Below are 12,811 nucleotides of genomic sequence, written 5' to 3' on the forward strand. Positions count from 1 at the left end.
CAGTTGGGGGCCCAGCATCTGGCTGTTCCACCTCATTAGCCACAAGGACACGAAGTCTTCCAGTACCAGGAAAAGCTGCCCGAGGACAGTGGCCAAAGCTCTCAGAGATCTGAAGTCCTACAGCGTCCACAAGTGGCTCGAGCAGCCGCCCTCCCCTCTGCCCGGGCCCCACAGTGGCCCTCAGCCCCCAACGCCCTGAGAGCCAAGAGTTGCAATGCCTTTCTCGGCCAAGCTGAATCTGGAGCTGTACCTTCTGTTCACTCCTCCAGCCAACATTCACTGAAAACCACCTACTACACGCAGATCACGAGGGTCAAGCGTCAGGGATGCCGAGACCGCCTGACCCCTAAAGAGTAGTCTGTTCACAGGCGGCCCCGCATGTGTGCTGCTGGCTGACGGGTACAGCAGGCAGACCGAATACACAGGAGATAAAACGTCCCATTAACAAAGGGCAGAAATCTAGACCAAAAAAACTGGGTCACAGGGTCGCTGACTTTCTTACATACATCATCTAATTTAATCTAACAGAGTAGGTTTATTATCTTCATCTTACAATTGAGAAAACCGAGGTCACTCAGCCAGTGGCCAGCTCAAAAGCTTGTACACATTCCACTACACTATATGCCCCCCATTTGCATGCAAGGATGTGGGCCGGGGAGTGGGTCTATCTCCCCCTGGGGTAACAGGGCTTCCTGGCTGCAGAGAACTGGAGCAATCCTCAAAGAGCTCTGCGAAGTCAGAGTAATCAGCTTCAGGAAGGGCTGAATGCACAGCCCTCTGGCTGGGAAAAGTAACCATTTATAGAGCCCTGAATGGGACAGCAAGGTTCCTTCAGAACTCAGAATTCATCCATTCTTCCATTCATTCTTCCATGCATCCATCCATCCAATAAGCATGTATTGAGCTTGAACCCGCTGTGTTCCAGACCCTGTGCAGAATCGTTGATTAAGACCCAGTCCCCAGACTTCCCAGAAAAGTAAACTTGGGCGAATACAAGAATCAGGTGTTATGAAAGGCAACTCATCCAGTCTGGGGGAGTGAAGTGGGTGCAGGTGGGCACCAGGACCACTGTTACCCGCACTGAGTGTACAGAGGCTGACGCTGGGGTGGGGGGAAGGGAGGTGGAATTCCTGGTAGAGAGGGCGGCATGTGATTACCCTGACCATGCAACGAGTGAAGTCACCCATGCATACAAAAAACTTACCTAAGCAATAATCCGTAAATGATTTCAAGGTCTATTAGCAATACTAGCTTATCTAGGGCTGTAGTTAGTTTATCAGCAGTTCTAAAGGAGGACTACACCTGTAAAGGAAACATAAGCCGCCCGGGCAGAAGTAGAAATCATATGTGCTCTCCCGAAATTTGTCACTGATGAATAGGAAAGGGTGAAAGTATGGTAGAAATATAGATCACGCCTCTGTGAGGTAGAGTCCTATTCTACAGATGAGGAAACTGAGACTAATGAAGTTAACCTGCCTGATGCCGTGCTCCTCACCACCATGCACCGTCGCCTTTCAAAGGGATGAGGATGCGCCCTGGACTGTTCAAGGGACAGAAATGCTGACTCCAGGATCCCAAGTATTCCAACCGTGGGGAAGACTTCATTGTAGGGTATGAATATTTCATCCAAGTTTTCCAGAAACGCACCCCCAAACCAACCTAAGGCGGGCTTAAGTCTTTCCCATAAACTCCCCCCTCAGCTTTGGTCCCTTCCACTAACAACCGCCTTCCTTGCCTCCAGGGTCCATCTTCTAGGAAGCACATCTATATTCCCTTCCCTGCCCTTTCTCCACAATGCAGTCTGACATCTGCTCCACTACTCCAGTGAAAAGCCTGCCAAAGTTCCCCTTGACCTCCTTCTTGTCAATTCCAACGATGTTCCATTCCATATTTTATTTAACAGTTCTTCCGAGAAAGGCTACTTTTGAGTGTAAACCCACCTCCCTTGGGTGCACTGCCTTTCCTCAGAACACTTTACATATCTGTCCCTCCCATCAACTGTGAGCTATGTGAGGGTAGAGATTGGGTAACAGTTATCCTTGTATCCCCAGGGCCTAACCCAAAACTAGGCAGAGTTGATACTCAATAAATCATGCTGGATAAATAAACGATCTCTCTGAAATCTGACTCCGCCCTCACTGCCCTGAAATTTCCCTCTCCAAAGTCACCAGTGATCTTCATGTTGATAAATCCAAACAACTCCACTCAGTCCTATCTAGCTTGACCTCTTAGCAGACTGGACACTGTTGGCCACGGACTCCTCAAACTGCTCTCTTCCACTCACCCTCTCCACGTTTCCCTATTTCTCTGGATGCTGCTTCTCCACCTTTTTTGCAGAATACCTCTCCCCCAACGTTGGTACTCTAAGGATTCTTATAATTCTAAGAGTTCCAAGAATGCTATCCACAGCCCTTTTCTCTTCCCTTTCTATATCCTGTCCCAGGATCATCTCATCTGCTACTGTGATTTCAACTACTATACACTGATGATTCCCAAAAGTATATCACCAGCCCAACTGTCATGATTCCAGATACATAGGAATATGTAACCACCTACTCAACATCACCAAGCACAAACTGATCCCATCAATTTCTTGCAAACCTACTACTGCTCCTCCAGTGTTCTCCCTATAAGTAAATGGCATCACCATTCACCCAGTTGCCCAAGCCAGATGCCAAAGCTCAGTATCTTATCATCATTGACAATCTCTACCCATATCTAACTGGTGTCCAAGTCTTTTTTTTTTTTTTTTTTTTTTTGCTGTACACGGGCCTCTCCCGTTGCGGAGCACAGGCTCCGGATGCGCAGGCTCAGCGGCCATGGCTCACGGGCCCAGCCGCTCCGCGGCATGTGGGATCTTCCCAGACCAGGGCACGAACCCGTGTCCCCTGCATCGGCAGGTGGACTCTCAACCACTGCGCCACCAGGGAAGCCCAGTGTCCAAGTTTTAACCAGTATCTTCATCCCCAAAACATGACTCTAGTCCAAGCCACCAGCATGTCTCACCAGGATCATGGCACAGCTTCCTAACTGGTCCCACTGCTTTTCGTCCTGCAAAGTCAGAATAATCTTCCTAAAAATCACAAATATCACTCCCCTACTTTGAAAGCCCAAAAAGGTTTTTCATTGCCTTAGAAGAAGCCCACCAAACTCCTTAATATAGCATGTGTTGTAGGTTATATTTTCCAAAGATATCTCGACAATATCTCCCATCCCACAAGCTTTTAATACAATGTGACTTTAACACTCTACCCATCAAGAGGTAGGGTCTGTGCCTCTTAAAACTGGATGGTCTTCTGTGAATGTTTCTACCTATATAGTGCTGCAGGAGCGATACCATGTGACTTCAGAGGCTAGGTCATAAGAGGCAATGCAGCTTCCACTTTGCTTGCTCGGATACTCGTTCTTGAAGCCTTCAGCCACCGAGTAAACAGTCTGATTGCGCTGAGGCTGCCATTATGTGAGAAAGCTCAATGTAGTCCATATGGAGAGACCACATGGAAAAGCCCTGACGTGACTTGAGAAAAAGATGCCCATCTAGTCTGCATCTGCTTCAGCTTCCGCCTGTTTCAGCTCCTGCCACCATCTGTGTACAACCACATAAGACCCTGAGCCAGAACTGCCCCACTTAGCCCTTCCCAAATTCCTAAGCCATAGAAACCACGAAAGAATAAAATGACTGTTTGAAAATACTTAGTTTTGTGTGATTTGTTACACAGCAATAATAACTAGAACAGTTTAGATAAAGCCCTGAACAACCTATCCTGTGACCTCCATCTACCTCTGCAGGCCAACTCTCAACATTTCCTACCTTAAACGCAATACCTGAGCTCCTTTCAGTGTCTCAAAGATGTCCTTTCTTGTCTTCACGTTTTCACACATTCGTTCTTGCTGCCTGAGATGCTCCTCTTCCCTCTTTACTCGGTTAATTCTTCTTCATTCAGGTGTCAACTTCCTTATGGAGAGCTTCCAAACCCCTAGGCTATTCAGGTTTCCTCCTGGGCTCCCTCTGCCTCACAAGTCACAACATTCATCATGATCCATTGTAATCTTGGACTGGGTTGCCCATCCTGTACACACACACACACACACACACACACACACACACACACACACACACGAGAGCTCCATAACGACAATGACCAGTGCTGGGAAAACAGCAATTCAGGCTTTTGTCGTTTCCTACCTAGATCAGTAAGAAAGGTATCTAACCGGTGTCTCTGCCTACGGACTTGCTCTTAGGTCCCACCCCAGCTGCCCTGCTCCCTCCTTCCAATCCTGCAATGGCTCCTTATAGGCTTCAGGAGAAAATCTAAACCCTCTAGGAAGGTTTGGCCTCGTGCGCTAACCCCTTGCCTCCCCTTGTCCCCTCACATCCCACAATCTCCCATGCACAGCCCGCGCCCCACACTTCTTCTCACCTTTGCGCCTTTACATTGCCTTTCCCTGTGCCTAGAATTCCTTACGCCTTCTTCATTCAACAGACATTTACTGAGTACCTAGTGGACGCCAGGTACTGTTCTAGGTGCCAGAGGCTCAGCAGTGAGCAAAACAAAGTCCTTACTTTCATGATGTTGATACTCTAGAGGCAAAGATAGATAATAAACAAGTAAAGAATTAATGTCAGGTGGTAAGAAGTCTATAGAGAAAAACAAAACCGGCTGGGAGACTGCGAGTGACCATTTTAGACGGGTTAGGTCTCCGGTAAGGCAATATGTGTGCAAAGACTTGAATGGAGTAAAGGAATAAGCTCTGAAGGCATCTGGGGAAAAAGCCTTCCCAGCAGAAAGAACAGTAAGTACAAAGCCCCTGAAGCGGGAGTGTGGCAGGCAAACTGGAAGAAAAGCAAGAAGGGGAGGCCTGGAGCTGCAGTGGAGAGAGTGAGGGTGAGAGGGATGAGATGTGTCAGAGCGTCCGATGGCGTCGGCTCTGTAGGCTGTGGTGAATGGGTTCTTCACCGCCCCCCCTTGACTCCTCTCCATCCTTCAGTGTTGGGTACTAAGTGCGGACCTCACCTCCTGAATTAGCCGCACTCAAGCCCCTTCCAGCACTCACTGTATACAATGTTTCACTGACTATTTTTGCCCTTCTTCTCCACTAACCATGAGTTCCCTGCAAGAAGGGCTCTACCTTTCAGCCTCATACTTTAGAGGACCCACCATGTTCAGTAAATTTTCCTCAAATAGTCAAAACTTTCTTCCTTTGTTCTGGCTCCATGCCCTGCAAGGAATTCCCTGATTACTAGATGGGTTCCCCAGTGACTATGGTACTAGGAAGGGGGTGTCTTGATAGCGAACACATGCCTTAGAAATCATACGTGTGGGACCTCTCTGGCGGTCCAATGGTTAAGACTCCGCACTTCCAACGCAGCGGGTACGGGATTGATCCCTGGTTGGGGAACTAAGATCCCACATGCAGCATGGCGCGGCCAAAAAATAAAAATAAATAAAAATAATTTTAAAAAAGAAATCATATATATATGCTCACCATGTCCATTAATAGACTGACATCAACATGTACCTCTTTTTCAGGTAAGTGTGACTCAGTTGGGGGAAAATGACCAACTCTGGGTCATGATGACCCTAGGAAGGCACAGCTCTTGGAAGGGCACATGAGCATCCCAGCAGAAGCCCCAGGTGACCCTCTACCTCATCACTCAGCCCACCTTCCCTATTTCAGAAGGCAAGCCCATCACCCCCCATCTGTCCAAGCCTGAATCCTTAGCATCATCTCTGAGAGCTCCGAAGCCCTCCACACCCAGAAGTCCTAGAAATCCCACCTTATGACTATTTCTTTTCTTTTCTTTTTTTTTTTTGTGGGCCTCTCACTGTTGTGGCCTCTCCCGTTGCGGAGCACAGGCTCCGGACGCGCAGGCTCAGCAGCCATGGCTCACGGGCCCAGCCGCTCCACGGCATGTGGGATCTTCCCGGACTGGGGCACGAACCTGTGTCCCCTGTATCGGCAGGCGGACTCTCAACCACTGCGCCACCCGGGAAGCCCATGACTATTTCTTTATCCATCCCTTCATCTCCCTTCCAAAGGCACCGCCCACAGTGCAGGCCATCACTACCCTTCAGGTTGCAGCTCCCTAACCTGGTGCCCCTACCTTCTGTCTCTCACTTTTTTCCAAAAACACTCTCCACAAAGCCAGAGTTCTTCTTCAAAGCAAATGGGATTTCATGTCTCCACTGAAAGTCAATAGCTTCTGCCTGCTCTCAAGATAAAGTCTAACCTGTTCTGGCACCATATACACCCCTGCGGAGCTGGCCCTGGGGCTACATTTCCAGTCTCTCCCTTCTCATTCCTCTCCTACCCACATTCCAGCCATACCAACTACCTGGAATTCTTGGACCGGTTCTGCGCCTTTTTGTACCCTGCACCTTCACACACAGTTCCCTCTGTGAGAAGTGTCTGAGGAGACGGCTATGTTTCTATTCAAAATTCAGTTCAGACATCACAGTCCCTGTAGTGTCGTCCTAAGTGCTCCTCCCCACAAGAGGAAAGTCGTCTCGCTGGCTCTGAGGGGGCCTCTTTCCCGGCTGCTTGTAAGCCTCTTCCTCTCCCTACTTCTTGGTTTCCTCCTGAAGGGTTACGGTTAGATAAATGAGCTATTACTGCCTAGATCCTATCTGGACAGAATATCTCAGCATCCGACTTGTACTGGTTGCTCATTAAACAAGAGCTGAAGGAAGAAACTCATGAATCGTATGCCCCTAAATTCTTACTTACAATCTCGATTGCCCTTCTGAACCTTCTTCCAGACCTCTATGTCCCTCTGAAGATTATTAGAGATAGAACAAAGTCCTATAAGCTACCGAGAGAGAGCAATTTTAATCATAATCATTAATACATTACACTTGAGTCATGATTTATGGTTTTCACTGAATCTCATGTCATGCTCACAGGAGTCTGGAAGTAACAGTCACTACACACAGTTATAGAGCCCAGCCTCAAACACAAGTCTGGTATGCTTTTCATTCTATCAGGCTTGTCTCAAATATATGCCATAAATCCAGCACGAAACTCTGTCTTTTATTAACTGGGGAGCTCTCTAGACTAATTGTAACTGTGGCTACTCTGCATGTATTCTTAGGAGGGTGCACATGTGTGTGTATGCGTACTTGGGTGCACAAGAGTTTGAGTACATCTCTATTCCCAAATTAGAAGCAGCAAATTAAAAAGACTGATGAAGGCAGGCCCAAGGCCAGAATCAAGGAACAATAGCTGTCAGAGACAACACACATCAAAATCATGAAAGAATAAAACCTGAGGCACTGAAGTCAGGCCAGCTGTCTGAGGCCACTGAGGAAGCAAACATTCATCCCCAGACCAGGGGCCTCAGTCATACAAGCTTTGACATGTGCAGTGGTGACCCTGAGTCACTAGAAAAAAAAAAACAAAAAACGTCAAGTTATGAGGCCAAGCAGACATATCACTGGTTTTAAAGAGAGTTCAACCAAGATGGCTAAAATAGAATTCTGGTGCTTAAAGGGATGCAGCCCTCTTGGAAATTTTACTTAAGTGGAATAATCCTTACTCTACACAAGATACGTAAGTATATGCCCACGTTTGAGGGGACCCCGAGACCAACAGATCCTAAAATTAGTTTCATCAGAAAGTCAGCCCACCAGCTCATCGGTAAATGATGCCAGAGAAACTACAGGTCGCATTTAAGACCTCAAGGGAAAACCCGCTTCCTGCAACCTAGGACAGTGCCTTTGTACCTCCCTGACCGTTGCCAGCATGACAAACAGCCCCACACACAGACATGAGTCTGAGCCCACACACGGGCACACGAAACACGGGAGGAGCCTACAGAGGACAGCCGGCTCTCTGCAAGACAGTCAAAAGAGGGAGGCTGGAGAGGAAGCTAAGAGTCAAATGAGGCAGTGGAGAAACTGAAAGGAAAGAGCACATGAAGCTGATTGAGAGGGTTGATCCAGCAAGCAATTGTACCTGGTGCAAAATGCCTGTCCCCCACACAGCTGCCCCTGAAACTGACAGGACCGCTCAGCTTCTCCACAGCCGGGGGTGGGCGGGGTCTCCAAGGTCCCAGGGTCTCTCACGCTGCGAGGGCACTTTTCTAGAACAAAGGCAGCTGAGGGAAGGGGCTGCAGAGGATCAGCCTCTCAGCACCTCCAAAGTGGCTTTGCTGAACGTACAAATTTAAATAATATTTTATTTATGAGATGGGGAAAAAGGCAAGGTAGATTGAAATGACAGTTTTAAGAATCTAGGCCACAAAGAAGGTAAATTGGTGCAGCTACTATGGAAAACAGTATGGAGGTTCCTCAAAAAAACTAAAAACAGAGTTGCCATATCATCCAGCAATCCCACTCCTGGGCAGATATCTGGACAAAACTATAATTCAAAGAGACACATGAACCCCTATGTTCATAGCAGCACTATTTACAAGAGCCAAGACATGAAAACAACCTAAATGTCCATCGACAGATGAATGGATAAAGAAGATGTGGTACATAGATACGGTGGAATATTACTCAGCCATAAAAAAGAATAAAATCATGCGTTTTGCAGCAACATGGATGGACTGAGAGATTATCATACTAAGTGAAGTCAGACAGAGAAAGACAAATACGATATGATATCACTTATATGTGGAATCTAAAATATGACACAGGGACTTCCCTGGTCGCCCAGTGGTAAAGAACCCACCTTGCAATGCAGGGGATGTGGGTTCGATCCCTGGTCAGGGAACTAAGATCTCACATGCTGCGGGGCAACTAAGCCCATGCACCACAACTACTGAGCTCGCGCACCTCAACTGGAGCCCATGTGTCACAAACTACACAGCCCACACACTCTGGACCCTGCGCACCACAACTACAGAGCTCGCGCACCCTGGAGCCTGCATGCCACAACTAGAGAGAAGCCCACACGCCGCAACGAAGAGCCCACGCACCACAACAAAAGATCCCGCGTGCCTCAATGAAGATCCCACGTGCTGCAACTAAGACCCAATGCAGCCAAAATTTTTTTTAAATTGAAAATAAATAAATAAATAAAATACGACACAAATGACTTATCTATGAAACAGAAACAGACTCACAGGCATAGAGAACAGACTTGTGTTGCCAAGGGGGAGCGGGGAGGGGAGGGATGGATTGGGAGTTTGGGATTAGCAGACGCAAACTATTACATATACAATGGCTAAACAGCAAGGTCCTACTGTATGGCACAGGGAACTATATTCAATATCCTGTGATAAATCATAATGGAAGAGACTATGAAAAAGAATCTATACATAAGTATAACTGAATCACTTTGCTGTACAGCAGAAATTAACACAACATTGTAAATCAACTCAACTTCAATGAAATAAATTTTTTAAAAAAAGAATCTAGCCCACAGAAAAACTCATGCAAACGCAATAGGATATTCACTGGAGTGTTATCTGTAAGACTGAAAAGCTGGAACCAACTGAAATGGCCATTAACAGAGGCCTAATTAGTTAAACATACAATACATCCTTAAAATTAACATGGAATAACATGAAGCATTGTTTTAAAGTAGATCTGTAAATCGAAAAGAGCATCACTGATAAATTCTGGGGAAAAAAACCAAACTGTAGAATTATATGTGTACTATGATCCCATTTTTGTAAAACAGAACAAAACTACATCACTTGAAAGAAGAAGAAAAATGTCAGCAAAGGTAGAGACTGCTAATGATGTTTACCATGGGAAGTTGGGAGAAAGGATTTTTTTTTTTTGGACACTCTGATGCTGTTTGAATTTTCACACTTAGCGTACATTAATTTAACAACAACAAAAAAGTGTCTGTCAGAGGCATTCCTTTCCATCTCCTTCTTACCGACTAAGCAGACTCACGTGCTGGCCTCTGCCCCACGCTCCACCCCACCCCTCCTGCCCAGCCCCACTTACAGATGCAGGCAGCAGCCAGCAGGCGGCCAGCAGCATAGGGGGCTAAGCAGTTCGGGAAGATGGGCTGCACCATGTAGTTGGCAAAGGTGATGGCAATGATGGCCTGGCTGGTGGGCTCGATGATGAGGAGGGAGGTCCAGAGTCGGATGAAGGCAAGGAGTCCTCCGAAGGCCTCGAGGATGTAGGCGTAGCTGGCCCCAGATTTCTTAATGGTGGTGCCCAATTCCGCATAACAAAGGGCCCCAAAGACGGAGAAGAGGCCCCCGACAGCCCAGATGACCAGGGAGAGACCAAAGGAGGCACTGTATATGAGCACGCCTTTGGGGGAGACAAAGATGCCCGAGCCAATCATGTTCCCCACAATCAGGCACACGCCGTTCAGCAGCGAGATCTCCTTCTTCAGTTTTACCTGCTCCGACCTGGGGCTGGCTTCATCGGCCAAAGGGGAGGCGTCCCTCTCATGCTGGGAGGCCACTTCATACTTAACGCCGTCGACCATGGTGGAGGAGGAGAAGAAAGCCTTCACCAGCTTTCTGGCATTGCCCTCTAAGGAAGAAAGGTGAAGATATATAGCAGGTTGGCAATTACAGAGAACTCTCCTCCACAGGGGCCAGAGTGGGCAAGCCACCCACGCCCACCATTTCAGAGACCTCTCTCTCACGTCCCACCTCCCATGAACCTCTTCTCCATCTGGCTCACCAACTCGAGTCTTTAAAGGATGGCACTCATTCCCCAGAGAGAAAGCATGGTTCTCGTCATTAGACTAGCACTGCCCACCTGATTTACAAGATAGAAAACTACATCCCGGTTCTATCTGAGCTCACTGGAGACAGGAAGACGAACAATTTGGCAGTTCCCACGTGTAACCATAATGATTTGAGCCTGTGCTTTTCAGCCTTGCCCAAAAAAAAGTCTGTCTTCCCTCCAATTTCAGTCTCACCTGTCACCTGTGATGAGATGCAACCTTGGGAGCCAACCTTGGGAGCAGCTAGTCTGTGGGTTCTCCTCACAACACTGCCCTTTTCCCCCGGGGACCCTGGCTCTGGCAAAGGCTTCAGAGAGCTCTTGTCAGAAACTCACAACTATCCACCTGTTCAGGGAGTATCCTTAACAACCCTCAGCTGAACTCTTCAGCCCCAACAAAGCCCAACCAGCCCAGCCCCACCCAGAAAGAAGACAGGCCTCCTCTTTTCCGTGCTTTTCCTTTCCCAAATACCATTCCAAGCCCCTAGTGTTGTAGGTCTCCGGCCATGAAATCCCTGCCTAGTTGCATCACCCAAAAAAAAGTATGGATGAGAGATCAGTGATCCAAATGTGCAGCCCAACCTAGAGATGACTGGAGGCAGCCGATGACCACTCCCCACCCGGCAGGTTGCTGCTGGAGAGACAGCGCCAAAGCAGAGGCAAGGAAACAGCTGAAGCGGGGTAGCAAATGCTGGGCATCACGGAGCAGGAGGTGATGAGAGGAGGTCAGGCCAGGCTGGCCAAGCAAGTGGACAGATCCTAGGGCTAGAGGCACTCAGGAAACGAAGCAATTGGACACTGCAGAGCAGCAAAGGGAGAGTGGGCAAGATGAGCAGGGCTGAGGCAGAGGGTGGGAAGCACACTCACTCCCTGGCCCTGGGTGGAAGCAGGTCCCCGAGGCAGCGGCCACACAGAGACACAGCCTCTGGGAGCTGTGATCTGACCACTCCTGCTCTTCAGCCAGTAGTAAAAGGAAAGGCCGGGCAAATGCTTATGGATTTAAGTCATATCAAGAAGTCAAGAAGGGCGGAGGGACAGAGGGAGGGGGAGAGGGGTGTTAAGCAACTGTCTGGGTCCAAGGTTCACTGGCCCTTCCCGTCTGCAAGGGGCAGGCTAGGAGCTCTTGGCTCAGCACTTTCTGTGATAAGAACGCCCTCTCTCAGAAATCTCCTTTGTCAGCTCTGCTCCAGGACCAAGGGCCCAGAAGAAAGGATTGACGGTCAGCTGGGTGGGTGCAGCTTCTGCAGCCCTGGGGAAGCTGTCCCCAAGCAAATTAGCTGAGGACAGGGCTGCGGTTGAGAAAGAATGCACAGCCCTCTCTCACTCCAGGCCCCGGCTTAGCCCCACTTCTCTCTCACCCTGAACAAGAAAGGCAGGAAGGTTGCACATTGTGCCACAGAGGCTTGTTCACATGCAGATTAGAGGAAGTGTAAGTACAGTCCAACTCGTGATCGGGTGTCCTAAGAGAACTCTGCACACTCCCCCACACAGAGTGAGAGGTGGCCGCCCGAAACTTGCGCCATGACCCCGAGGCTGATCCTTAAGCTGCTTCTGAGGAAACAAGGTCAAGAAATGAGACTGAAACCTCTGGCTGCATCCATGCCCAACTCACAGGCCCTTTCATCCTTAAGAAAACATACCAGGATCTATGGGCTAAGCATAAATTCCTATAAACACCTTCCCCAAATACAAGTTTACTCTAATTTCCTAAAACTATGGGTAAATAAGTTTTCACTGAGATATACTGGACAGGCCCAGAACAGACAGAGGAAGTTGAGCAATTTGGGGAAAGCATATATTCTGTTTTTAGAGTCTACTTAACTCCGGTATCCTGGGTCTCCTTTACCAACAGAAATACACCCTACTTATTCTGAAATCCAACTGTCTTTCTGTTCCTTCTCGTGCCCTTTCAAACCCCCTTTGGTTATTCAACTACCAGAGAACAAAGATCTAAAAAGCCCTGGAGTAAGGGGGGTGCATATCTTTACCCTACAACCTCACCTTCTAGTCCCTTAAACTTTTTTTTTTTCACCCAGGAGGGGGACCCCGATGTTAGCCTTCCCAGAGATCATATCTCCCAAGCCACTCTCACAAAAACTTCTGAAATCCATCCAGAAGACTGTCCTTTTCTCCCAGCTCCCCCTTAAATGTTCCTATAATAA

General features: G+C 48.1%; 1 protein-coding gene across 1 annotated transcript in view; it reads right to left on the reverse strand.

Annotated features, from left to right (window-relative positions):
- The window catches only part of SLC7A7 (solute carrier family 7 member 7), a 35,102-nt gene that overhangs the window by 18,146 nt on the left and 4,145 nt on the right, over nucleotides 1-12,811 (reverse strand). The window contains exon 2 of the mRNA XM_022553596.3: nucleotides 9,906-10,451. Within this exon, the coding sequence (XP_022409304.1) occupies nucleotides 9,906-10,451 (546 nt within the window). The remainder of the gene's footprint in view (nucleotides 1-9,905; nucleotides 10,452-12,811) is intronic.

The sequence above is a fragment of the Delphinapterus leucas genome, chromosome 2, assembly GCF_059928025.1.
Source record: "Delphinapterus leucas isolate spDelLeu-1000000601 "Yukka" chromosome 2, BTC_Dleu_Yukka2, whole genome shotgun sequence".
Lineage (NCBI taxonomy): Eukaryota > Metazoa > Chordata > Mammalia > Artiodactyla > Monodontidae > Delphinapterus > Delphinapterus leucas.